Genomic DNA, 23,789 nt, shown 5'->3' on the forward strand with positions numbered 1-23,789 from the left:
GTTACCGCGATGCAAACGTACTGCACGATCGCGCTATGAGCCAGTAAGCGCGCAGCTTGATCCGAGCCAGAAACGTTTGCTTCGCATCGCACCGGGTCATCATCGCGTGCCAGATTCACACAACGCGTGCATTACATCAGTTGCCCAGTCCCCAAGTTATGCGAACCCAGCCTAAAACTTCCTATCCGTTCGTTGACAGGCCAACTGCAGCCTTAATAATGAGTGCAATTGTTTGATTTCAAAAACGAAATGCAAAAGCGTGTTGGCTGGAGTGTTCCTACATTTATTCCTAGCCTTGAAGCTAGGGGAGGACTGTCACCCCTCTCCTCCCATTTTGCGACTCTACACCTGCCGTCCCCTCTTTTTCCGGGAAACGGGGGGAGAATCTTTCCACGGGGATTCGAGTTTTTCGGGTGAAAATGGGAGTGTTTGAAACACCTTTTGGAAATCAAATCGGCGTCCGAGGAACAAACGAGCAGCGGTGAGCATGAATGACGTCAAAGGCGAGGGAGGGGATGATCCCGCAAACGCGAAAAGATCTCCGCGGGTGGGTGGGTGATTTTGCCGACGTTTTCCGGAACCAGCCGCTTTCCGGCGCGGCCATCCGAGCATCATGGATTTGAATTTGCAGTTTTGGAGAAACGAGGGTCAAGTACGGTTCACCGTAAAGCGTTATGCCGTGGTCGCAAAGGGGCGGGCATCAACTTTCTAGTGCAGCCTGGAAGTGAAAAGATGAGCCGGGCGGGAATTGGGGTGGGAGGAAGCGAGGCTTTGCTGTTGGCTGGCGTGGGGAAAAGGGCGATCGAAGGATTAAATGGCTTCGCCCTGGCTCTGCGGCTGTGGAAATTGAGAGGCAGGAAAAACTGGCGGGTGGGGTGGAAGGAGTTATTTCTTCGATCCGGCAAAATACACAAACTAGGTTTTAAAACTAGGAAGGAAAAGCAGCACAGCAAGAAGTAGGACGTTCCCATTCCAGAGCACTTAGCAAATTATTGAGTCCGGTGTGATAAAAACATAAATGAGAGCAAGCTGGATGTATTAAACTTGTTCTTTCCTAAAGTCTACTCGGAAGTAAGCCTTGTTGATTTCAGTGGGGCTTACATGCTTTTTAATGGATATAGTATCACACACCCTGCATATCTGGATTAAATGGCATTTGTATGACTACAACCACAAAGCCTTTGAACTGTCCTATTATTTTTTTTTGAGTGGGCATAATCTCATTGCCCTTTGATTGTATCAGAATATTTGGTCCTAAGAGCCGTACAGTTTATTTTAAACAGACGTAAACGTAGAAGGCAGAGTTCTTGGCCTTCTACTGCATATATTTGGAAGCAGAAGGAAAGGAAATGGTTTCTGGATCTGTTCTGTTTGCTCTTAAGTGAAACCTATATAACATTAAGGGGGAGAAAAGCAAACCAAATATCCCTTTGGGTTGTACCATAAGAATCCTGAAATGTACTCAGAGTTTCTGTATTGCCCACTATCAAGACAATAGGAGGAAGAAATGGAGGCTGTATGCCTTCAAATCTGTGAGAGAATTGTATTCGAAACTCTGGGTTACCCTCTGGATTACAGTCCAACATTTGGCATTCTCCTTGCCCAGTTGATTTTCAGTAAGTCTAGTAGAATTGTAGAACAGATGTGGCTTAATAGAAATGACTTTTATATGAGCTTGTTTTTGCAAGTAACACTATAATAAATATTGATAAGCTTAATGTTTTCCCATTAAAAACAACCCATTTCCCCATGCTTGCAGAACAGGTGAGGCTGAAAGAATATTTTAGCTCCATATACCCGTCCCACAGTTGATTTTTCTTGTCAAAAGGATGTTATCCTTCATTTGAGTTATTTGAGTTTCCATGAATCACATACCAGAAAAATCAAGCATGAAGTTTCAAAGGTTTGTGGGATATGCTTTTGATGGATGACTTGACTATGCCGGGTATCTTGTTTAATCAAAAAAGCACAGGTTTGGGGTAATGGAGAGCGACTTTGGCTTTGATGTGTGGGTAAAACTACTGGGTTTATGTTATTGGGCAATTTTGACTAATTTCAGTATCACTGCAAAAATATATTCAAGCTCAGGTATCTTTTAAATCTCTTTCTTTAGACTTTTTACGAAAGATTGAAGCACTGGATAGAAATTTTGGACCCCTTGGTCATATTTACACGTGAGGTAAGGAATCTAAGCTTTGGATATTGAAACTTGAAAGTGAGCTATAAAGCATTTCTGTGGGCATGTTCATATGACATTAAAATTTTACAGGTAGTCTCTTGATTGCCTTATTTAGCAATTTGAAATCATGCTAAAAAAAAGAATTGATTGGATTGAGATGGTTGGCTATAGAAATTGAATAAATGACAGCTTTGTGATCAATCTTCGCATTTATGACCATCAAAGCATCTCACAGTCATATTTGTGTGTTTCACAACTGACTTACGATAAGCAAGTGAATAGTGAATGAGGAAGAAAAATGTAAATTGCAGTCACAGAGCTTAATGATGGAGTGCAAGTCCCAATTGTGATCTCAGATTGAGGATTACCTCTAAATCGGGATGTCAAACCCGTGGTCTGCGGGCTCAATGCGTCACATGCAGGCCACGCCTACCCTGGCTCTGCAAAGGCAAGAAATGTTGCAATACATCATGTGACACAATCAAATTTGACACCCATGCTCTAGATGCTGCATCAGCTGCAGCCTCCTGGTCTTTTCTTCTTGGCTATTTTAAAGTAGCTAACTGAGCAACATTACTTTGTCTGTTTGCTTATTTTCCTCTGAACTCAAATCAAGACATAATAATATTTTGTTCGGCATCAGCGCTACTATATAAAGCATGTGGGAAAATTAATGTTTTTCTAAGCCTTTAAAAAAAACAAAAAACTTCCTTGCCAGCGTGGGTAAATGGAAGAGTAAATTTTGAAAGTGGAGTAGTGAAATGTGGCTGCTGAAACAATTTGTAGCCATTCCTGTAACCTGTTTCATTTCCCTGGAGCAACAAGAGCCATAAATTAACCATTAGTTTGAGACTGGATATCATGCTAAACCAAAGCTAGGTCAAATAAGTCAAGTGCAAGCCACAGTTTCAGATTGCATCATTAAGACAACCTTAATAGTGAGTAACATTTTCTTGATACAAAATACAACCACAAGGGTCATGTAGATGGGAGAATAAAATCAGGCAGGTTGCATAAAAATGATAGTTAATGTAACATGCTTGTTATTTTCCCACAAGTTTTTAGTTACAGTAATATTTTAAAGAAAAAAAATTAAGTTCAAAATGTTATGGCATGTGTAACAGCAAATATTTGAAAGAAAGAATTTACCCATCTGTGTTGGCCTGCGATACACAGAGCGAACCACTGCATTGCACCAAATTCAGGCCGTCACCAAAAAGAGCAATTCTGGTTGCTTTTAGCTTTGAGGCTTCTTGCACTTATCAGTCAAAAGATACGGGTACTTCAGCATTTTCTATTTTATGCATATATATTTATAAATATTTATAAATATATATATATAGCCAACCACCAGTGGGAAAGAAATAGTGCTGTTTGATTCATAGTCAGTATATTTAAGGAAGATTGAAACAGGTTCTCTGCATGAACTACATAAATGGTTTGGGACTCGAATGAATATGCTATGGTAGATTACTAGTCTGGACTCCTGACATCCTTCCTCCCTTTGAAAAGTCTTGCAGATCGGATTGGAGCAGCAGCTCTGGGAGAGAGAGAGAGAGACAAGCCCTCCCCTGATGCTTTCTTCTGGATCTATTTGTGTCCTAGAAGCTGTTTTGAGTTTGTCCTTTCACCATCCACTTAACCTGTGAGAGTGGAGTAGAGAAAAACCATGCCCAATACTGGTTGATTGTATTTTGCATCACAAAAACACTCAGTGGAAAAAAACAATAACATCACAAGAAAAGAAATGCTTATTTATAGAAAAAAACCCAGTTTATTTCCACTTTTCTTCTAAATACAGGCGGACATTAATGCATCAAGAGATCTTTTACTGAATAGTGGAGAAAATGTAATGTCTTCACAAGATAAAAAGGTACAGTGATGTTTTGAACATATTTGTATATTACGGTACATTCTAGTGTGCAAAAATGATTAGGTTTCTCATTGCTGTGCCCTGATATGTAGGCTGAAACTTGAGGCACTGAGAGAGGAACTGACTTTGTAACTGTCTTCATTTTGATCCCAACTCTCTCCAAGTGAGGCTAAACACTGTAATGTTGTCTGTAAAGTAGTCATGCATTGATACTACTGAACACATTTCTAGTGTGACATCAATAATTACCCCTGACTGATTTTGTGGAAGACAGTTTTTCCACAGACCGGGGCGGGGGGCGGGGGCGGGGAGTTGCATCCTATCTAGATCGGGGTAAAATGCTCTGAAGTTTGCTACTGGCTCGCTTTGCTACCGGTTTGTTTTGCGCGTGCATGCGTGGTGTGCACCAAATGTGTACCGGGCATGCATGCGCATCGCAAGTGCTACTGTGCAGTGCTGAAAAAGGAGGATAAAGAAGCCTTTTCTAAGGTAAGTAGAAAAGCGGGGGGGGGGGGAACAACTGTGCCGTTCGATTTAGATTCACTAGAAAGCAGAATTTCCTACTTTCTAGTGAATATAAATCCCGCGACACAGCTGATCATTGGAAATACCGGTTCATCCAAACTGGTAGCATTTTCTACTACTGGTTTGCCCGAACCGGTAGTTTTTATTATTGCCGATTCGTGCGAACCAGTCCAAACCAGTAGCATTTCAACTCAATCTAGATCCTGTGCATGCACAGATGAAACTTCGCTTGCTTGCATGGCCCTGTTCCTAACAGCCATGGATCGGTACCAGTACATGGCCCAGCTGTTGGGACCCCTGTTCTATAGAGTCTGTTCCGTTTCCACTCATAGAAGTTCATAGGTATGAATAAGTTCAAAATAGATGCTGAAAAGGAAATAGAAAAGTTAAAAGTTCAAATAGATGCTGAAAAGGAAATAGAAATATATAAAGTTTGGGGGAGCCAAAAATACTGACAGAACCACAAAGTCACCTTGTAGGAGAGACGGGTGGCATAAAAATTTAATAAATAAAAAAAACCACATTAGTTTATTAGTTTTAAAAGGATGCCATAAAGAGTGACTATAATCACACATCACAGCAAGTCGATAATGCTGGCTAATGTAGGCTTATTTATTCCTAATAATACAAGGGGATCAGCAAATCTTCAAATATTTTTCTTTAGATTGTGTTGCATCTGGAATCCTGGTTGGGTCAGCCAATATATTCTAGCTTGCTCTTAGTATAGGGACCAATAAATAAGAATCTTAGGTTTAAAACACAAGAAATTTATCTAAAGACACTAACAAGTGAAGTGAACAAACTTTGAGTACCAACCCAAAATTCATTCATGACAAGCCAATTTTAATTAGTTCTGAACTTATAGAACATTATTACTTCTATGTATCATAAATGTGTATCTATTTTATGAACCTATGATTTAAATGTCATGATTTCTTTAAATGAGTTGAAATACAACTTGAATGAAGCTGCCAGATTAAAAAAAAAGTGATCTAGGATACATATGGGTTATGATATGACAAATTATGTGGAAAAGCATTATCGAAGGACAAAAAAACCCAAAACATTTAAATAACCCCATCAATTGTTCTTGAAAAGCTAAGTCATTCCACAATGCATATTCAGCTATAAAATAGTCTCTGACCTATTTCTAAAATACTCCTTTCCAATGTTTTAGGTCAGAGAGGCCTGGAAAATAAGTCTGGTGAGTTTTCCTATTACATTTAAGAATATATTTTAACTTGTTCTTTTCATCTTTTAGTAGAAATGTCCCATAATCCTTTGGGATTATGTATGTATTTTTCTTTCCTCAGAGCTGTGTGAATTCCAGCACTGGTGATACAATTCCATTCTACTTTAGAGGAGGAGGTCAGTTTCAAATATCATTTTATTGCAATTTGAAATCAGGTTTTTACAGTAATTGTTTACTTGTTTGATCACCCACCTTCCATTCAGAAACTCAAGGAACTGTATATAAGCCCCTTCTTCCTATTTTATCTCTTAACTACCACCCTGTGCAGTGAGTGGGGACAATGGAAATGAAGAGTCCAGCAGTAGCTTTGGAGCTCTGTGTTTAATGATGGATTTCAATCTAAGCTTTCCCATTTATAGGCCACCACCTTAATCACTTCCTCACACTGTTATTAGTACTGATAAACTGATGAATAATAACAGGAAGGAAAATCAATTGTGGTATAAAAATTATTATTACTATTATTAATGGATATCATCCATAGCCTGCATTAATTTTCTTGTATTCCTGGAAAGCATGTTAGAATATGATCTCAATATTAATTTATACGTTTGTTTTTATTGTTGATTGTGAGTTGATAAGTATGGGAAGTGAATATATTCCAACAGATGCAGACTAGCATTATAAATCATGCTAAATTTTAATGTAGTTTGCTTAATCTGAGCTTAATGTGTTACATGCAGTCAGCCATTGTAGTTGGTAAACAAAGATTGTGGCTTAATTTATTGTATCGACTGGTGATTGCAGTTTATTTAGTAGATCGTAGTTGAACAACGCACGGTTTAACAAGATATCTAAAGTACCCTATATACTCGAGTATAAGCCGAGTTTTTCAGCATGTTTTTTGTGCTGAAAAGCGGCCCCCTCAGCTTATACTCGAGTCTACGTCTCGATGTACTTTTAAAAGATACTGTATTTTTGATAGATGTCCAGCAGGGGGCGCTGCATAATAAAAATGAGTGCCGAACATTTTGCACTTTTGCACTTTTATTGTTTTTCGCTCAAATAAATATTCATGTTATTTTACTTGGCTCTATCTTTATTTTTTACATTGACCAGTAGCTGCCTCATTTCCCACCCTAGGCTTATACTCGAGTCAATAGTTTTTCCCAGTTTTTTGTGGTAAAATTAGGTACCTCGGTTTATATTCGGGTCGGCTTATACTCGAGTATATACGGGTACATAACCATATATGTCTTCTTAAGTGCCATAATTTTTATTATACATTAACAATATCATAATTACAATTTTTTGTAAAGGCTTCATTATCAATTTTTAAATCTTTTGAGTTTAGCAATATTTGTCTTGCTGGACTTGCTTCCAGCATGTAGGAATGAGGAAAAATTAATTGAAAATCTGTTGCATTATTGAAGCAATTAATTCCTAGAGTAAAATTTTGCCTTGTTTTAAGTAACTGACAACCTCTAAAACTTCCATTGCTTATTTAGCATCAGTAATTTTCTAAAGTAATGAAGTATAAAACTAAAAAAAACCCCATAAGGCTCTATAATTCATGTTTTTTTTCTACATACAAGTAATCCTCGACTTACAACAGTTCATTTAGTGACCGTTTGAAGTTACAATGACAAAAAAAGTTACAAAAATGTGACTTAAGACCCTTTTTCACACTAATGATCGTTGCAGCAGCATCCCCATGGTCACGTGATTTATATTCAGATGCTTGGTAATTGGTTCATATTTATGACGGTTGCAGGTGTCCTGGAGTCATGTGATCCCCTTTTGCGACCTTCTGGTAAGCAAAGTCAATGGGGAAACCAGATTCACTTAACAACCGTTTTACTAATTTAACAACTGCAGTGATTCACTTAACAACTCTGGCAAGAAAAGTCATAAAATGGGACAAAATTCACTTAACAAATATCTTACTTAGCAACATAAATTCTGGGCTCAATTATGGTTGTAAGTTCAGGACTACCTGTAGTGCCTAATTTATCATTACTGTATATGTTGTAATTTTTACATTTCTATCACTCCCTTTGATGGACTTGTTCAAAAAATTTGCTAACTGGACAGTTTCTTTTCACCCTTTCAAAGGTTTTGTGTGTATTTCTGCTTCATTGGTGAGTAACAATGAAAGTTTTCAGAATATATGTATTGGAGTTTTAAAATGAATAAAATATAAATCTTGATACTATTGTACTAATTGTTCCATTTTTTAATTGGACTCAAGTTAGTCAGCATAATTTGCATGCAATGTTCCAGTGCAGAGATAACACACGTATTGCTGACAATTTTTGGATAGCAAACTGATCTTTGCACTAGTATAGTCCAAATTGGCCACACAAAAGAGGGAGATACTGGCAATTTCTGAGTCACCTTCGATTCACAGGACACAACATTTCGTAATACAAGATCCCATTTCCTCCTAAGCAGCCCAGTGATAATCACATAGCACAAAATGTTGATAGTTGGAAAGGAGAAGAAAACAGATGACTGGGAGAGGCTCATGAAATCAACAAACATAAATGAGGAATAAAATTTAGTGGGAGGGAAAATAAAATAAACTGCTTATATGAAAGAAGAGGTGAGATAAAAAAGGACCTGAGGGCTAACAAAACTATTCCATTCGATAACATTAGTACATATTGGGAAAGTACTTTAAAGCATTTTCATATATAACATATTTCGTATAAATGTTGAAATGCTTTTTTTCACCTCTAAATATTGAATTTTTTTTTTTAAGATAGGATTGGACTCAAGCACATTTAGCCTCCAAGGACTCTAAAGTAGACACAAAACATTACAGGCCCATTGTAAATACATATGTTGATTTGCATGAGTATATAGATGAAGGGATAAAGATATAGATGAGTGTATAGATAAGTGTATAGATGAAGGGACACAGTAGCTCAGTGGCTAAGATGCTGAGCTTGTCGATCGAAAGGTTGGCAGTTCAGCGGTTCAAATCCCTAGTGCTGTATAATGGGGTGAGCTCCTGTTACTTATCCCAGCTTATGCCAAACTAGCAGTTTGAAAGCACATAAAAAATGCAAGTAGAAAAATAGGGACCACCTTTGGTGGGAAGGTAACAGTGTTCTGTGTGCCTTTGGCGTTTAGTCATGCCGGCCACATGACCATGGAGACGTCTTCAGACGGTGCTGGCTCTTTGAAACAGAGATGAGCATCGCCCCCTAGAGTCGGGAACAACTAGCACATATGTGCGAAGGGAACCTTTACCTTTATAGATGAAGCAGCTTTTTAAATGTTGGAGTTGCTTTGTTTTTTATTATGCATGAACACAGTTTTATTAAGATTATTGTGATGAGTGAGTTGCCATAACCCTGGCTTAATTTATGTTATCCCAAAAAATATGGAGACCAAAATTCCGTTTGAATACTTTTAAGGGCAGTGGTAAAATAATATATCTGGCAGAGTAAAGTGGTGCTACCAATAGAAGACATGGTATGTTCAAGCTTCTTTAGATTCTATTAACTGGAAGTGAAGTGACTTGGGAGCAGCTACCTCACATGGGATCTGTGGTGCCAGTAGCAAATTTAGATTTGGGCTGGATGTTTGCTTCTGGAACTCTATGATGGTACTGTAGCAAATTATAAAATGATCTGCTAGTGCAGGTATGTATCTTTGCAATATTGTCCAGATGTGTTTCCCATATAAACTTCTATTCACAGGCTGCAATTGCTTCCTTACCATACAGAACCTTTTTTTCATCGTTTTTCCGGCAGGTACTGGCCAAACCATTCACTTTTATTAATTTGTTTAGATAAATTTATTAACTCATATTGATATTATGCATTTGTAATCTCAAATTTTACAGTTTGTTTTCTATTCGTATATTGGTGGATTCAGTTTGGCAAACAGGAATTCTGTAAAAAGACCATTGGAGAATGGTGAGAAAAATGTAAGTATACGTGGCAGATTGCAACAGATTTTTTTGCAGTGTAGAGAATAGGTGTATTTTCATGGTGTCACATTTTTTGTTTACAGAAATTTCCATGGAAACAGGCATTTCTCTCTGTTGCGGGCACCCCAGGTTTGGCCTTAATAGGAGTATGTATTGCCAATTTCTGTATGATTTTTGTTTTCTAATTATGCTTTTCTTTCACGGGAAAGTTGCATGGATTCATGTTTGGAGCTATTTGTTAATTTATAGAAGGTGCTGGTAATGTGATCTAAATGTTTTCAAACATTTTTTTCTAAATGAGAAGGAAATTTATGTTCAGCATTTTTGTTTAAAATTGCCTCCAACCATATGTTCAAATTCAATGGGTAATGCCTAAATTTATCATGCTTATTCACCGGGATGTGAGCTAAACTTAGTGCTGTTTATTTGTATGTGTTCATGATTTTCCATAGATTTTGTAGTGTCTCTGTTCTTCAAAGCTTGATATTCCCAATCTCTTGTTGACAGACTCAAGTCTTTTTTGCCTAAGTATTTATTTTTACCATGTCTGCATTGATAAGCAGAAAAATGCCATGGAGAGCATATAATAATGAGAAAGACAACCTGTAGAGTTTATTATTTTTGTTCAGTGTCAGGATCTATAATTAAAATAGTATTTTAAACATGCATAGTCCAAGACTAAAACTCGTACCTGATCAGAATACCTCTAAATTGCTGTTTGATTTTCTTAAACTATCAACAGTTAACCTATTTATGACCTGAGGCTGACTTACCCCTTCCTTTCCCCAGCCTTTATGGTAAGAGTCAGCAATCTACAGCCCAGAAGCCGGATCTGGACCACCAACCAAAATCATCCAGCCCATTGTCCTCCAAAAATATATTCACCTGCCAGTTCTAAAAAAAGTTTGGAATTCTATCTCAGACTTGATGTAGAATTGCACTGCTGTATATTAACAAAAATTAATGTTTTGGATGGGTATTATGAGCCCATGCATATGCGTTTATGGGTTACTCAGTTCTCTCCATAAGCATTTCTTTCCCAAGTCATAAGATGTTCCTTGAGACTCTGTTGAGCACACTCTTATATTTTCCTTTGGCCATGTCTCATTTTCTTCTAAGAAGCCTGTCTTTAAGGTTCACCCTGAAGAGTCTTTCTAGTACCAGAATATTCATGCAAGAAAGAGGGAGAGGTCATTTGCTTACAGACTTGATCTCTGGTCTTTGAGTGGAAGAAGGTTGCCAATCCCTGCTCTTGTGGCTAAAAGAGACTTGATGGTGGTGTGATGTCACTAAAAGGGACAGTGCTACTTTGACTGTTGTGTTTTCTAGTATGGAAGACTAGAGTTTAAAGGGCAGAAGAGGCACACTAAACTTAATAAAAGACTAATATCCTATTTTAGATCTTATTTTTAAGTGGAGGGGGACAGAAAAAATAATAATATGGGCTTACTGAGGATAGACTTATTAACGTCATCATGTCTAAATTCATAAACAGCAGAAAGCATGTACTAATGAAGGAGAAAGGAAAAAAAACACCCTTTTACCATGAAATAAAGCAAAATAACAATGTCATTGACCCCTCTCTTGCCCTGTCTCCCTCTCCCTGTCTCTCCCCCCCACCCCCAATGACATCCTGTTGTTTTTAGACTCTCCCACACTATGTTATAGAGCGTAAAAAGTCACTAAATACTCCAGGGCATTTCTTCAGCAAGTTCATGGCAAGTGCTTTTTTTGGTGAGTAAAAGAGCGACAGTTCTTTAAAACATTAGTTACAGTTGTTGCCTTATGTAATTTTTGTTGTATTTTAATCAGGTATAAACATTCTTTCAAATATAATATTTAGGTTGTAAATGTATTAACTTGAAAATGTGACCATGTTGTTTAAAAATTGTCCTTGTTTGAAAAAAAAAACTAATTCAAATGTTGACAAACACTGCATATTAATAATTTATTGCTGGAAATCAGCTACAGAGGTCCCATTTTGTTGTTTTATTATCATTTGTTTAATAAGCCTATGCTAGGGAAAAAGCTATTTTTTAATTGTGAATAGATTCTAAATACTGGGCCTATTTCCTAGAGATGTTCTTTTAATACAAAGCAATCATTCCAGTTACATTAACAATTTTGTTCATATTATCCCTAAATGTGACAATACCAGGGCAAGACCAAATAATATGAAGTAATATCATTTGTCCTGGATTTACCTCTAAATCTTAATCCTTGCTTCATAAAAGTATAAAATTGGTCTTTGTCAAGAAGGTGGTTTTCAAGTGTTTTTGCAGTTTTTCAGGTATAAAAATCCTGTTGATTGGTAAAATCTAAGATAGCGATTCCAGTCCAACCCATTTTTATTATTAATAAAGAGCCAAACATGTTTAGGCAGAGTCTTAACACGTTTTATAAGAATGCCATCATTTGGCCATCCTACCCAAAGATTGCTCTTCTTTTATCCAAACTTCTTTGATTTCCTCCTGAAGTTCAATGACAATGACAATGACAAGTTCAATGACAAGAAACTTTAACTATTATGTTGAATTGATAATGTAATTTCAAAGGCATTGCCTCCGATTTCTCATTCCTGTAGTTACCAAATATATGGAATAAATTTAGCCCATTCTCCTTTAAATAACTTGTAGTTAAAGGTTGTTCACACATCCATTAGTTTCAGACTCCCAATTGTTTTAATTTCCAGTTTTTTCTGATAAAAGGGAGTGGGACTTTCATTTAATTCAGGAGGTTACCTGGCAACCTTATCATAATTTCCAATAATTAGTATCTGTTTTTTTATACATCATTGTACATCACATACATCATATTACTGCTTCCTCCAGGTCTCTGTGGGTGCATCCATTTTTTTTTTTTCAGAAACCGATGCAGAATATTATGAAGAAAATTAGAATACTAGAAAATTATGCCAATTTGGCTGAAGTTTCAGTATGAGCCAAATAAACACTGGAAACTAAACCTTCAGCAGTTTCTGCATAAGCCAACTGATTATCAAAATTATAATTTCTGGAAAAGACTCCAACAATTGCAGCAGAATTTAAGCAACAATGCATTTTTTGTGTGTGTTTAATTCTACAATGTCTGCCACAAGTTAAGTCACTGTTCATTTATATTAGCAAATTATATTTGCTAATATAAATGTTACCGTATGAATTGAGAGTAAGGGCTAATAATCCTTGTTTACATTTCTCACCAAGCCTGATCTCCTCTCCTGTCCTCTCTGCAGGTGTTCTCTGTGCATGCAATGTGTTCACAGTCAGGAACTGGGAATGTGAGAATGGGATTAAGGTCATGCATAGCACGGGTGAAGTTATTGGAATGTCTCAAGTGGCAGGGAAAAAAGTAAGTGAAGGAACATATGTTTTCCCTGGCTTGGTTTTCCCCGTTCTGTTCCATTTGAACTAAAACTTCTATGCTCAATTAAATTAAATCATCACAGGGATATTAGTCATTTAGAAGGAAAGCCTGTCAAAAGCTACAATGATAGCTATGCATTACTTCTATTAAACGAGGCAATAGATGGTTTGAGCTACTGGAAATAGAAGTGGAAAAATGTGATTATGCTTGCATCCTGCTTGTGGATTTTGATTTGGCTCTTGGATTAGACAGGCATTTGTTCTAATCCAGCATGATTAATTTTTTTGTCCTAAATTTCTGTATTTTACATTTACATTTAGTAGCATTCTCCCCATTACTTATTTACCAGAATTTTCTTATGAACGTGCATTTGGTGTGTTTCTCTCCCAAAAGGGGAAATTTTTAGTTTGGCCCTTTGTTTTATGGGGCTTCCCAGGCTCTATAATCATGATAAGTAAGACTAATTGCTTTGATCATAATTGTCCATTTGTTAAGTCCATAGTGTCTTTGAAGACTGGATTGTCTTATATTGTGATTTTTTTTCATTTAGTTCCAAAGTCATTGTTTCCTTATACTATACATTTGTGACATATAGCTTATCTAACGGAAATACATATTCTAGTAGCCCTCATTTATGACAAAGATGGCCTCAGCAGCATTTTAGTGGATTTGTAGTTAGGATAAATGGTTCTTTAACATTGAGATGTACAACTCCTAGTTCACATGTTGCTAAACTGACTGAGATATTAAGTTTTGTGATATATGTATGTTTTTCAATTCTACCAGCCATCCAGCAGCTTCAAGAAGTTGCCCATAATACTCAGCATTGGCCACCCTCTGATGCCACATTAATTGGACAGGCTTGTTATGGCTTTGGAAGGCCAAAAACTTTAAAAATGTGGCATCCAGATTAATGAAAATGCAAGCTCTTAAGAGACTTGAATATATTATGATTCTGACTTTCCTTTTGTATGCATATCTGTTTTTTTCCCCTTCTGCACAGGCTGTAAGAGAAACAGCATTATCCAGGGGTATACTCTTTGGCGTGCCAATGATTATTTCTGAAACTACTGTGTATCTCATAAATCGGTAAGATAAATAGGTTTCCTCAACCAAGTAAGCAGGAAAAAAGCAAATACCCCTTATCAATAATGAAATAATATCATAACGGGAAGTATAACCTTCTGTTAGCCCATTTTGAACATTGGCCAATTAGTTCGTAGTGAGATTTGAGCCTGGCTGCTGATTCTTCTTGTCTAGAAGAATTTAGGACCAAATAAGGTCTTTTATATGGGTTACAGAATCTGAAGTATCCCTGAATGCTCTGGCAAATTTTTCAGAAACTGTGGCTATTAATTCTGTTAAGATTCTGATCTCACTTTGGATTGATGCAACGCGAAGAGCTGTCACCATTAGCAATCCAGATAACTCTGATCGCCTATTAACTACTAAGTACAATTTCCATGATGGTATTCTCCTAAACCATTTAAGAAGCATTTAAAACAGGTGGACAGTGATGTCCCCTTTATGACTTGTGGACTTCAACTTCCAGAATTCTTGACCCAGCATGTTTGGCTCAGGAATTTTGGGAGTTGAAGTCCAGAATCCATAAAAGAGCCATTATCCCCCCGTTGATTTAAAAGATCACTTCTATCAGTATTTGATTCAGAGCATTAAAATCAAGAAAAATCAACTCATCTTACAATGGTCAGGTGTAAGCTTCTAATAGGCTGCATTGACCTTCTTTTATGAAATTCTCACCCAAAGAAAGTACAGCTAGATTCATTCTGTCTTCATTAGCTAACGGAAGATATATGTGATCATTTAGTCTTCTGGAGGATATATCACAATATATCTCAGGTTCAAATAACCTTAAGTTTCTTACTGTAGTTTCCTTTTTAAAATGAACTTAAATTCCTGTACTAATTTTCAAGGATTGGTGAGTTTATGAAGGGTCTCTGTGATTCAGACTGGTAAGACAGTCTGTTATTAACAGCTGCCTGCAATTACTGCAGGTTCTAGTCCCACCAGGCCCAAGGTTGACTCAGCCTTCCATCCTTTATAAAGTAGGTAAAATGAGGACCCAGATTGTTGGGGGCAATAAGTTGACTTTGTATATAAATATACAAATAGGATGAAGACTATTGCTAACATAGTGTAAGCCACCCTGAGTCTTTGGAGAAGGGCGGGATATAAATGCAAATAAAAAAAAAATGAAGGTGATAATGTTTTATTATTAGTTTCTTGTAATCTTAAGAGACCCTTAAGAAAAGAGTGCTTAAAAAATAAATAAAGGGGGCTTTCTCATTCTGTACAAATTTTTGTGGAGTTATGATTGGAACAATTAGCCTAAAATGAGAGATTCTGAATGGTGAAATCAGGGAGACAAGAAAAATGTTTGTTGTTCTAAAATGCTTTCTATACTTCTATATGTCCATGCTTTCAGGATGTCATACTGGGCTCTGAATCTGGAAGAATATTTTTGCAGTCCACCCATCAAACTGTCAATATTTGGCAGCAAACCATCAAAGGAAATGTTAGGCTACAGTGTTTTTAATTTTTATTATTATTATCTCTTTTATTCATTAAAAATGAAACTCAGTCAACTGAACATTTAAATATGTGTCACTAATACTATTGACTGGTGCTAATGGTTGATATGGGTTGCTGCCAGCGTCCTAGGTATCAAACAAGTATCTTCTTAAAATATATGATGTTCCGAGTAATGCAGTTTTATGCAGTTTCGCTGGTGTTATTGTAGGAAGCTTCAATTTCTTGATGTGTTTTATAAAATTCTTGGACATGGTATTATTATTGTTTTTATTATAAAATACCGCTCCCAAGGAGTTGAAAGTTCCATGCCTTTCCTTTCAATTAGAATTTAGTATCTCCATCCACCCTATAGTGTTTGGCAGTCAAAATAACAAGAAAAATTAATGGTAAATAGCTGCGGAAAATTTCCTTGTATCCATCTAAGAGTCCAGATTATCAATGGTTTTCTGGTTTTGGAGCAGCAACAAGAAAAAAAAATTCTGCGCTGTTAAGTTAGTAATTCCAGACATCTTGAAGGTTTATCAGTGCCATGCTGTGTAATAACACGCCCTTACAATTTTTTGCAGCAGAAGAGTTTTCCCACAACAGTCAATGTTTTTGAGAGTGTTCCTGGTATATTTTTTCTGTTGGTTAATACTGCCCGTTTCACTTAGTTGGACTCCACAATTAAGAGAGGTAATCAGCATGTTTCATTTTTTTTGCCACTTTCAATAATCAGGTAGATCAAAAAGGTAAATGGCATTGCAAATGACGAGTAAAAATCAGAATTATATTTGCTGGGTCTCCAAGTAAAAACCATTTGTTTAATGGTGAAACAAGCAGGGAAGCTCCCAGAAACTGTAAAAATTGGAGTTGGACTACAGGTAGTCCTTGACTTATGACCACAATTGAGCCCAAAATTTCTGTTGCTAAGCGAGATTTTTGTTAAATGAACTTTGCCCCATTTTACAACCTTTCTTAAGGTTCAGTTCTTAAGTGAATCACTGCAGTTGTTAAGTTAGTAACATGGTGGGTGAGTGAATTTTGGGCCACTTTTATCACCTTTCTTGCCACGGTTGGTAAGCGAATCACTACAGTTGTTAAATTAGTAAAGTGGTTGCTAAGTGAATCTGGCTTCCCCATTGACTTTGCTTGTCAAAAAGTTACAAAAGGTGATCACATGACCCTGAGACTGCAGCTGTCACGAATATGACTCAGTTGCTAAGCGTCTGAATTTTGATCATGTGATCATGGGGCTGCTACAACAGTCATGTGACAATCAGTCCTAAGTCCCTTTTTTCAGTGCCGTTATAACTTTAAAGGGCCACTAAACTGTTGTAAATCAGGGACTACCTGCACAATTTCCAAAATTTAACATTTGTAGAGATGGAAATTTAACAGATAGGGGACCAATGTAACTTCCTTCAAAAAAGGAGGATGGAAAGTATTTAGATGATTTTAGAGTTTGAATTTAAGTGTGGTATGTAGCATATTATCATTTTCCTAAACATTTCTATTGATTTCAGAGGATTTGGGAGGTATTTCAGTGTAAGAGACAAGATTTTTATTATTGATTGCTTACTCAATCGTCTTGTCTTTTGCATTACTAATTCAGAGACAGCAATGTGAGATTTTGATGTAAATTATAATACTTCAACATTTTATGATTTCTGTAACTCATGTCTTTATACAGAAGTGGATCCAAGTGGTTAAAATAATCCAGTAAGAAATGTAAAATGTTCTCTTATTTTTCAGATAAAGCGAAATGAGCTTGAGCCTGATCTTGTCTCTTCCACTAAAGAAACAACATTTTTTTTTTATAGGGGAGTTTAAAAATGGGACACCTTGATGGTTTTCTAGGAATGCCATTCTTAATAATGATGAAGCTGGCTTTTATGCATAAAAGAGGAACTCTGGTTGTAAGGTGAAAGTTGGTCTGAAGTAGTTTGAATCAACTGTAACAAAAAACTAAACCTAATTGGGGGTGGGGTGGAGAATAATCATGTTCTTATTGATACTTCTCTGTACAGAAAGGATTTGGTTTTATAATCTACTTATGTCCCAATAATAAAAAGGCCATTATTCAAAAAAACAGACCTCTTATCTAGAAATGCAAAATTGCATTGCGATCGGATTTCTGTAGCTTTTTTCTTTTTAAATGGAAGGAGAACATATGCAATAAAATGAGATGTTGGATGACAGCCAGGGACACTCATATTCATGGCCATTCTCAGCCATGGAAAATCACTCTGTGATTTTCTATTCCTACTCTTTCTTTCAGCCCAACATGTTCCTTTTGGAGAAAGAAGTATTGTGTATGTTGCTTAGGGCTTCTGGAGAAGACAGGAAATAAATAAAATTAATTATATAGAATAAAGTCTGCCCTGGTCTATATTCTTGCTCTTCTAATGTGCTAACCTTTAATTTAACTGATGACTTAGTCCTTATTACAGTCTGTATCCCATTTCCCAGGATTGCGGTAAGTCTGGGGTACAGCCCTGTCTTTCTTGGGGGTTCCCAATGCCAGAACATATTTAAGGTGAGCAGATGTGAGCTAGGTGCTGCTATTTGTTATGACATAGAACAGGTCTGTCAAACTCGTGGCCCAGAGGCCAGATGCGTCATGCGCTGGCCATGCCCACACACAGTTTAGTGAAGGGGGGGAAAAGTTGCAATATGTCATATGATGATGCGAGCTTGACACCCCTGACATAGAACCACAGTTTCTTACAAAGAATTCCTTTCTTGTATACCAAAACTCAAGCTAACTATTAAATCCATAAATCAATCTTTTTTTAAAAAAATTGCTTGCTTTTCTCCTGTTTGAGTGGGTACAGTAGGGATTATGGGCTCGATTACAACATCCTTCTCCATCTTTCCAAGAGCTACCAAGTTGTGTGTGTTTCTTATAGTTAACTGTAAAAAAATAAATACAAGGCTGTATTGATTTTAAATGTTGATAAGGGAAATATTCTGTATTTCATTCATATATTGACAATGAAGATAATACTATCAAGGAAAAAGTAGTCATATAAAATTAAGTTGGTTTTTAAATTTTTAAATCATCATATATTTTTGTACAAAAGCGAGTGGTACATTCTTGAATATAGGAGGTGCTCTGGTCATATTCATATCCTAATTTAGATTTGTTTAGCATAATTGCACATTCTCCTGTATTACATATATGCAAATCATAAATCAAAAACAAGATTCTCAATATTGCTAGTATACATCATTGATCATAGATAAACAGTATTTCATAAAATATTAGTAGAAATAAGTTTTTAATTTAAAAAAGCCTACAATCACATGCAAGGGTATATATTTGTGAAAGCAAGAATCATAATTCTAAAAGCAAAGTGCTACTGCATAGGCTCCACTGTTAACGGATTTTTTAGTTTTATTAATTTTTTTACAGACCTCTTAGTTTTATAATAGTTTTGAATTAACAAACTAAACCTCCTCACAAAAATGTATACAGCCAAATGTCAATGGCTATTGAAGGGAAAGGCAAAGTTGAGTAATAAAAAAATCCAGTCCTATATTCATTCTGGAAAATATCAGATACATGCTGATATCTTACAACCCACGAGGTGAGTAGCTTAAGAAAAACAGGAGGAAAGAATTACGGTAAACCTCCTGGTCCCTTGAATGAGGAGGAAAAAGAATTTTATAGCTGTCTTCCTAAAAAGAGCAGCTACTGGATATATTAATATATATATTTGCCCTATTCAATAGGACTGTTTTATAAGTAAACGGCTCCCAAACTCAATCAGGATTCATCATCACAAAAACTTGTACATATTCTTATTCTAAAAACCCAAAATCCACCTAAGTGAGATCTGGCTAGCAGGCACATTGAATATTTGGCAGTGTAGCCAATAGATATAATCTGTCAAACATCCACAGATTGCTTCTGGGAAGTTACATTGCATATACAACTCTTAGGTTCAGACCCAAAGGTGCTTTTTCAAGAGGCAACTTTGGACTTTATGGTTTTTCTTTGAAGATATTTTGCTTCTCATCCAAGAAGCTTCTTCAGCTCTTCAGAAATACCTTCAAAGAAAAACCAGAAAGTTCAGTTGCCTCTTGAAAAAGCACTTTCGGGACAACCATGATCTGGATGACTGAGAATCTCCATAGACTCTTAGGTTCAGAGTATTAGTTGATGTAACTGAAGCTCTAACTTTCAGCCTCTTTGCAAATTATGTGTTGTGGTCCACCAGCAGCCTGTCGAGCTAGCAGCGAAGTTGGACAGTGAGAAGGCTTGGGAGGATAATGGGCCAGTCCTATAGTCAGGGGAAGGCCCAGACGAGGGTTCTGCGTCAGAGGCAGAGATGGGGCCAGGGCCATCTGGGAGCAATGCATGGACTCCGGAGTCTCCAGAGGCAGAGGAACAGGAGTCTGTTCCTAGTGCACACATGCGAAGAGTTGCCAGAAAGCAAGAGCAGCTAAAGTAAAAAGGACGACTCGGGAGTAAGGCCAGGAAACAATTGGCCCCTCCCATAAGGCTTAAAAGAGCAGCAACGGCTCTTGGGCTTTTTGTACGAAAGCAACGTTGCTACATTTGTTTTGAGTTGGTGTTCCGGGGTTTTGCCAAGAAAAGCCTTTAGCAGGGTGCCAAAATAGATAAAGGTTTGTGATAAGCCGAAGGACTTTTTCTGAAGGACTTGTTTTGGAATTAATTTGGACTAAGCTGGGAATGAAGTAATTCCCAGCTGTTCTAATAAAACAGGTTTGTTTAAGACTAAGTGTGTCTTTTATGCCAAAGTGAGTGTAGGTCACAACATTATGGATGTGCTAAGACTAATTGGAATAGGGGCAGTCTGTTAGGAATCCTGAGGGTTGTGTTTCCAAGATACAGTACTTGGATGTGCCAAATTGAAGGCTTATTTAATTCGTGTATGTCTAAGAATGTTGATGTCATTAACGATTTGATTACTGATTTCCATTAGGCTGCTGATTCGGCTTGGCAAATACTATTTTATCTTAAGCTCAAACTATCATGGCTTCAAGCCTTTTGTAGGAAGAACTGACAATGGTATACTATATATAGTCAATGTTTTATGCAAACTGATGTAATTTCAAGTCTGTATCATTGTTTATCCTCTCCAGAAATGTATATTAAAAAAAATCTTCCACAGAATTCTTTACAAAAGCATTATAGTAAAGAAGATTTTGTTTTTAAGTATTCCACTGAAGTTTATTTACAACATCAGATTTTAAGCATTTGTTCAGCAGCTGCCAAATGATAAAGGAAATTTTCCGTTGCTGGTGGGAATCGCTTTTGTTTCAGTGCTTCTAAGTTAAGTGATGGCTTCTCACCATCATGAATGACTTCTGTGAATGAAGCCAGATTTGTCAAGATTTCCTTTGTCTTCAATGAAACATCCTGCAGACACATTTTAGAATAAAGAGAGCAAACATGAAATAGTTGGTAAAAACAAAAGTTCCTCTGAGATGTATCAGCCTATGTTAGGTCAGTATAAAAGTTTGGCAAAAATAATACAGGGGGGATACAAATAAATAATAGTAAACCAAGTCCTATACTCTTTTCTGAGATGGAATGCTACTGGAATATTTAAGATAGGTTTATGTAATTTCTTATTACTGCTACTGTTCTGAATGTTGTCAATATATGAATCTAGTGGATTCACACATACAATCACACAATGTCTAGGCTTATGCATAGCATTTGAAATGTGTTAGATGGTATTATCACCCAAACTCAACCTGTAAATCAACCTCAGCTGTAATTTTTTAATTAGCATTTTAGAACACTGCATATATCCTGCCAATTGTAGCTTATCAAAAGAAACATGTAAACAAATAATGGTAAGTATGATGCATGAATTCAAATTATTCTCTATAATAAGCATCTATAGACATGCTTAATGGATAGATACAGCTTTCTGATAAGGTTGTTTTCCAGTGCTATTTGAAGATGTCATGGACTACAAATATATGTGGTATACAATATACAGTATTTGTTCATCATTAAAAAGTGGGGTAAGGTGCCACGATTAATGCATAAAGGTAGTCCATTCATTTGGCGACTGTTCAAAGTTACAATAGTAAGTACACAAATGGTATTTAGATTGGCTTTTGGAGTTCTGACTGTTGTAGCATCTCGGCAGTCATGCGATTATGATTTCTGATGTTCCCTGCTGGTTTCCCACAATTTAAGTCAATGGGGAGGCTGGCCGGAAGTTGGAAGTCATAGTCAAGTGAGGTCTTCACACTTAATGACGTGCATGGTCCTCACTTAACAATGGAATTGGGACGGTCAGAATTTCTGTTACAAAGTGAGACAGTCTGGTGATATCACACTTTACAATGATGTCCCAATTGCCATTGTCCCAGTAACCAGGGGCTATCTGCATAGATAAAAGAAAATGAAATAAATTATCAAATGCAGAGACTTGTGTGTGTAACTATGTGTTTGGCTGTAATCATCTGAGAAGCTGAGAGGTCAAGATGATAAGCAGGAAAATAATGCAAAAAGAATGAGGCTGTATATTGCACATGGCACGACTAGGACTTTTTAATCTTAGGTTTTGAAGGATTTTAACAATTTTTTGTCTTTTTGTAAAACAAATTATCTTATTTGAGGTTTATGTTATAGTTTTTTGCTCCTTATCTCAAAAACATGTATTTTAAAATAAATTAAGGGATCAAAAGTGGCAAATATGGTGAAAGGATATTTCACTGATTGGAAAAACATATTTTGAGGCCACAGATGACGCATTCCTACTTCAGATTATCAAGGGGTAACCAGCTCTGCTCAACTTTTGACTCACATATTTATTTAAATAAATTAAGGTAGTGAATATTTCCAATTTAATTTATGAAGAACTTACAGTTCTACATTATGTATAGATTCAAGGAACAATGGTTTGCTTTAAATCAAATTAATTTCAGTTCCAGGTATGTTATCCAGCTTTGTTTAAAACAACAGGTTTTAATCTTAAAATAAAAGCTGGTCTCTTCTCTGCCTTCCATAGAAAGACATGTAGCCTGAAATTTTGCCAGAGCTCAGTCAGTCATTTAAACCATCTTAACCCTGGCTTAAATAATAATAACTAATTCTAAACCAGGAGAATAATAGTTTAGATAACAAAATAATATTAAAGACTGAAATAATACAGAAGCTTAACCTTTATAACTTGACTGTTTGATTTCTCTGGATCTTCTGCAGACTGAACAATTAGCTGACCAAGTTCTTTATGCAATTTTCCCATTATCATTGCCTCTGAGGAGAAAAAGAAGTACACCATCACTCATTTGTTTATATAAATAAATGAAAATAAACATATAACTCCAAAACAGAACTGCAATCACATCATCAGAATTTGGGTCAAAAGATCATATTGCCATACAAAAGACCATTCTGCCCCACAAAAGGTACACATTTCTAGATCAAGATTTCTTCATACTGCATTCAGTAACAATACTAAAATTTTGCTTCTTTGTAATTTAACAATAGAGCTGAACTGATAGAATTACCCCATTCTGCTACCTTTCAGGATCCGTATTTTGGTTTCTGTACAGTAGCATCATTTCTCCCAATCAGAAAAGAACACTACGTGGTGGCATTACTTTTATCCAATGAGACAAATAAAAATCCTACTGTTAGCAAAATAACTTTTATTTTAATTCTTCCAAACCATTCCTTTAAAATAAGTATTTTTCCCTATCTTTTTCCATGTGCCTGGATCAGGAAATTAGCATCGACACTAAAAACTTACATCTTAGTTGATTCCATCTTATGTTAAACAGTTTTCCGAGTATTGGAACAGAGGAATGCACTACACCCTAGAGCAGGGGTGGGCAATTAATTTTTATCAGGGGCCGCATGAGAAGCCTGAATTGTGTCAGAGGGCCACCAACTTTCTTTCATTGTAAAATACTTAAATTAAATATTTTGAATAGCTGGTACTGATAATCAGAAGAATAAAGCACTCTGTAAATATGTATATTAGGTTATGTAAAACTGTGGTCTATTGGTTAAATAAGAAAAACAATTATTGAACCAGTGCAATTTATTTTTTATGGTGTTTATGATTGGCCTCACGCGGGCCGGACAGGGACGTACAAAGGGCCGGATGTGGCCCGCGGGCCTTAATTTGCCCAGGTCTGCCCTAGAGGATATTGAAATTCCCACACCACATTTGGGAGGATA

At 36.5% G+C, this 23,789-nt stretch overlaps 2 protein-coding genes across 10 annotated transcripts in view; one reads left to right on the forward strand and one right to left on the reverse strand.

Moving 5' to 3' along the window:
• On the forward strand, nucleotides 1-18,859 carry SFXN4 (sideroflexin 4). 6 transcript variants are annotated; one of them, XM_058188014.1, is made up of 14 exons: nucleotides 1-481; nucleotides 2,114-2,179; nucleotides 3,981-4,052; nucleotides 5,755-5,781; nucleotides 5,891-5,945; nucleotides 7,885-7,910; nucleotides 9,480-9,533; nucleotides 9,626-9,709; nucleotides 9,796-9,858; nucleotides 11,359-11,446; nucleotides 12,945-13,060; nucleotides 14,079-14,164; nucleotides 16,195-16,303; nucleotides 17,363-18,859. In XM_058188014.1, exons 3-14 carry the CDS (start codon nucleotides 4,032-4,034, stop codon nucleotides 17,438-17,440), a joined length of 807 nt encoding a protein of 268 aa, XP_058043997.1. In that variant the 5' UTR covers nucleotides 1-481; nucleotides 2,114-2,179; nucleotides 3,981-4,031; the 3' UTR covers nucleotides 17,441-18,859. The 6 variants fall into 6 exon arrangements, with proteins under 6 accessions (XP_058043997.1, XP_058043995.1, XP_058043996.1 ...); XM_058188012.1 differs by lacking the exon at nucleotides 1-481 and adding an exon at nucleotides 522-652 and having other exon boundaries at nucleotides 16,198-16,303; XM_058188011.1 differs by lacking the exon at nucleotides 1-481 and adding an exon at nucleotides 524-652.
• The window catches only part of DENND10 (DENN domain containing 10), a 16,614-nt gene continuing 11,474 nt past the window's right edge, over nucleotides 18,650-23,789 (reverse strand). For 3 of the 4 annotated variants that reach the window (XM_058188006.1, XM_058188010.1, XM_058188008.1), the window contains exons 8-9: nucleotides 22,765-22,859; nucleotides 18,650-20,999 (exon numbers count right to left, since the gene is read on the reverse strand). In XM_058188006.1, the coding sequence (XP_058043989.1) occupies nucleotides 20,823-20,999; nucleotides 22,765-22,859 (272 nt within the window). In that variant the 3' untranslated portion in view covers nucleotides 18,650-20,822. The other variant, XM_058188009.1, reaches the window with a different exon arrangement.

The sequence above is a fragment of the Ahaetulla prasina genome, chromosome 6 (assembly GCF_028640845.1).
Source record: "Ahaetulla prasina isolate Xishuangbanna chromosome 6, ASM2864084v1, whole genome shotgun sequence".
Lineage (NCBI taxonomy): Eukaryota > Metazoa > Chordata > Lepidosauria > Squamata > Colubridae > Ahaetulla > Ahaetulla prasina.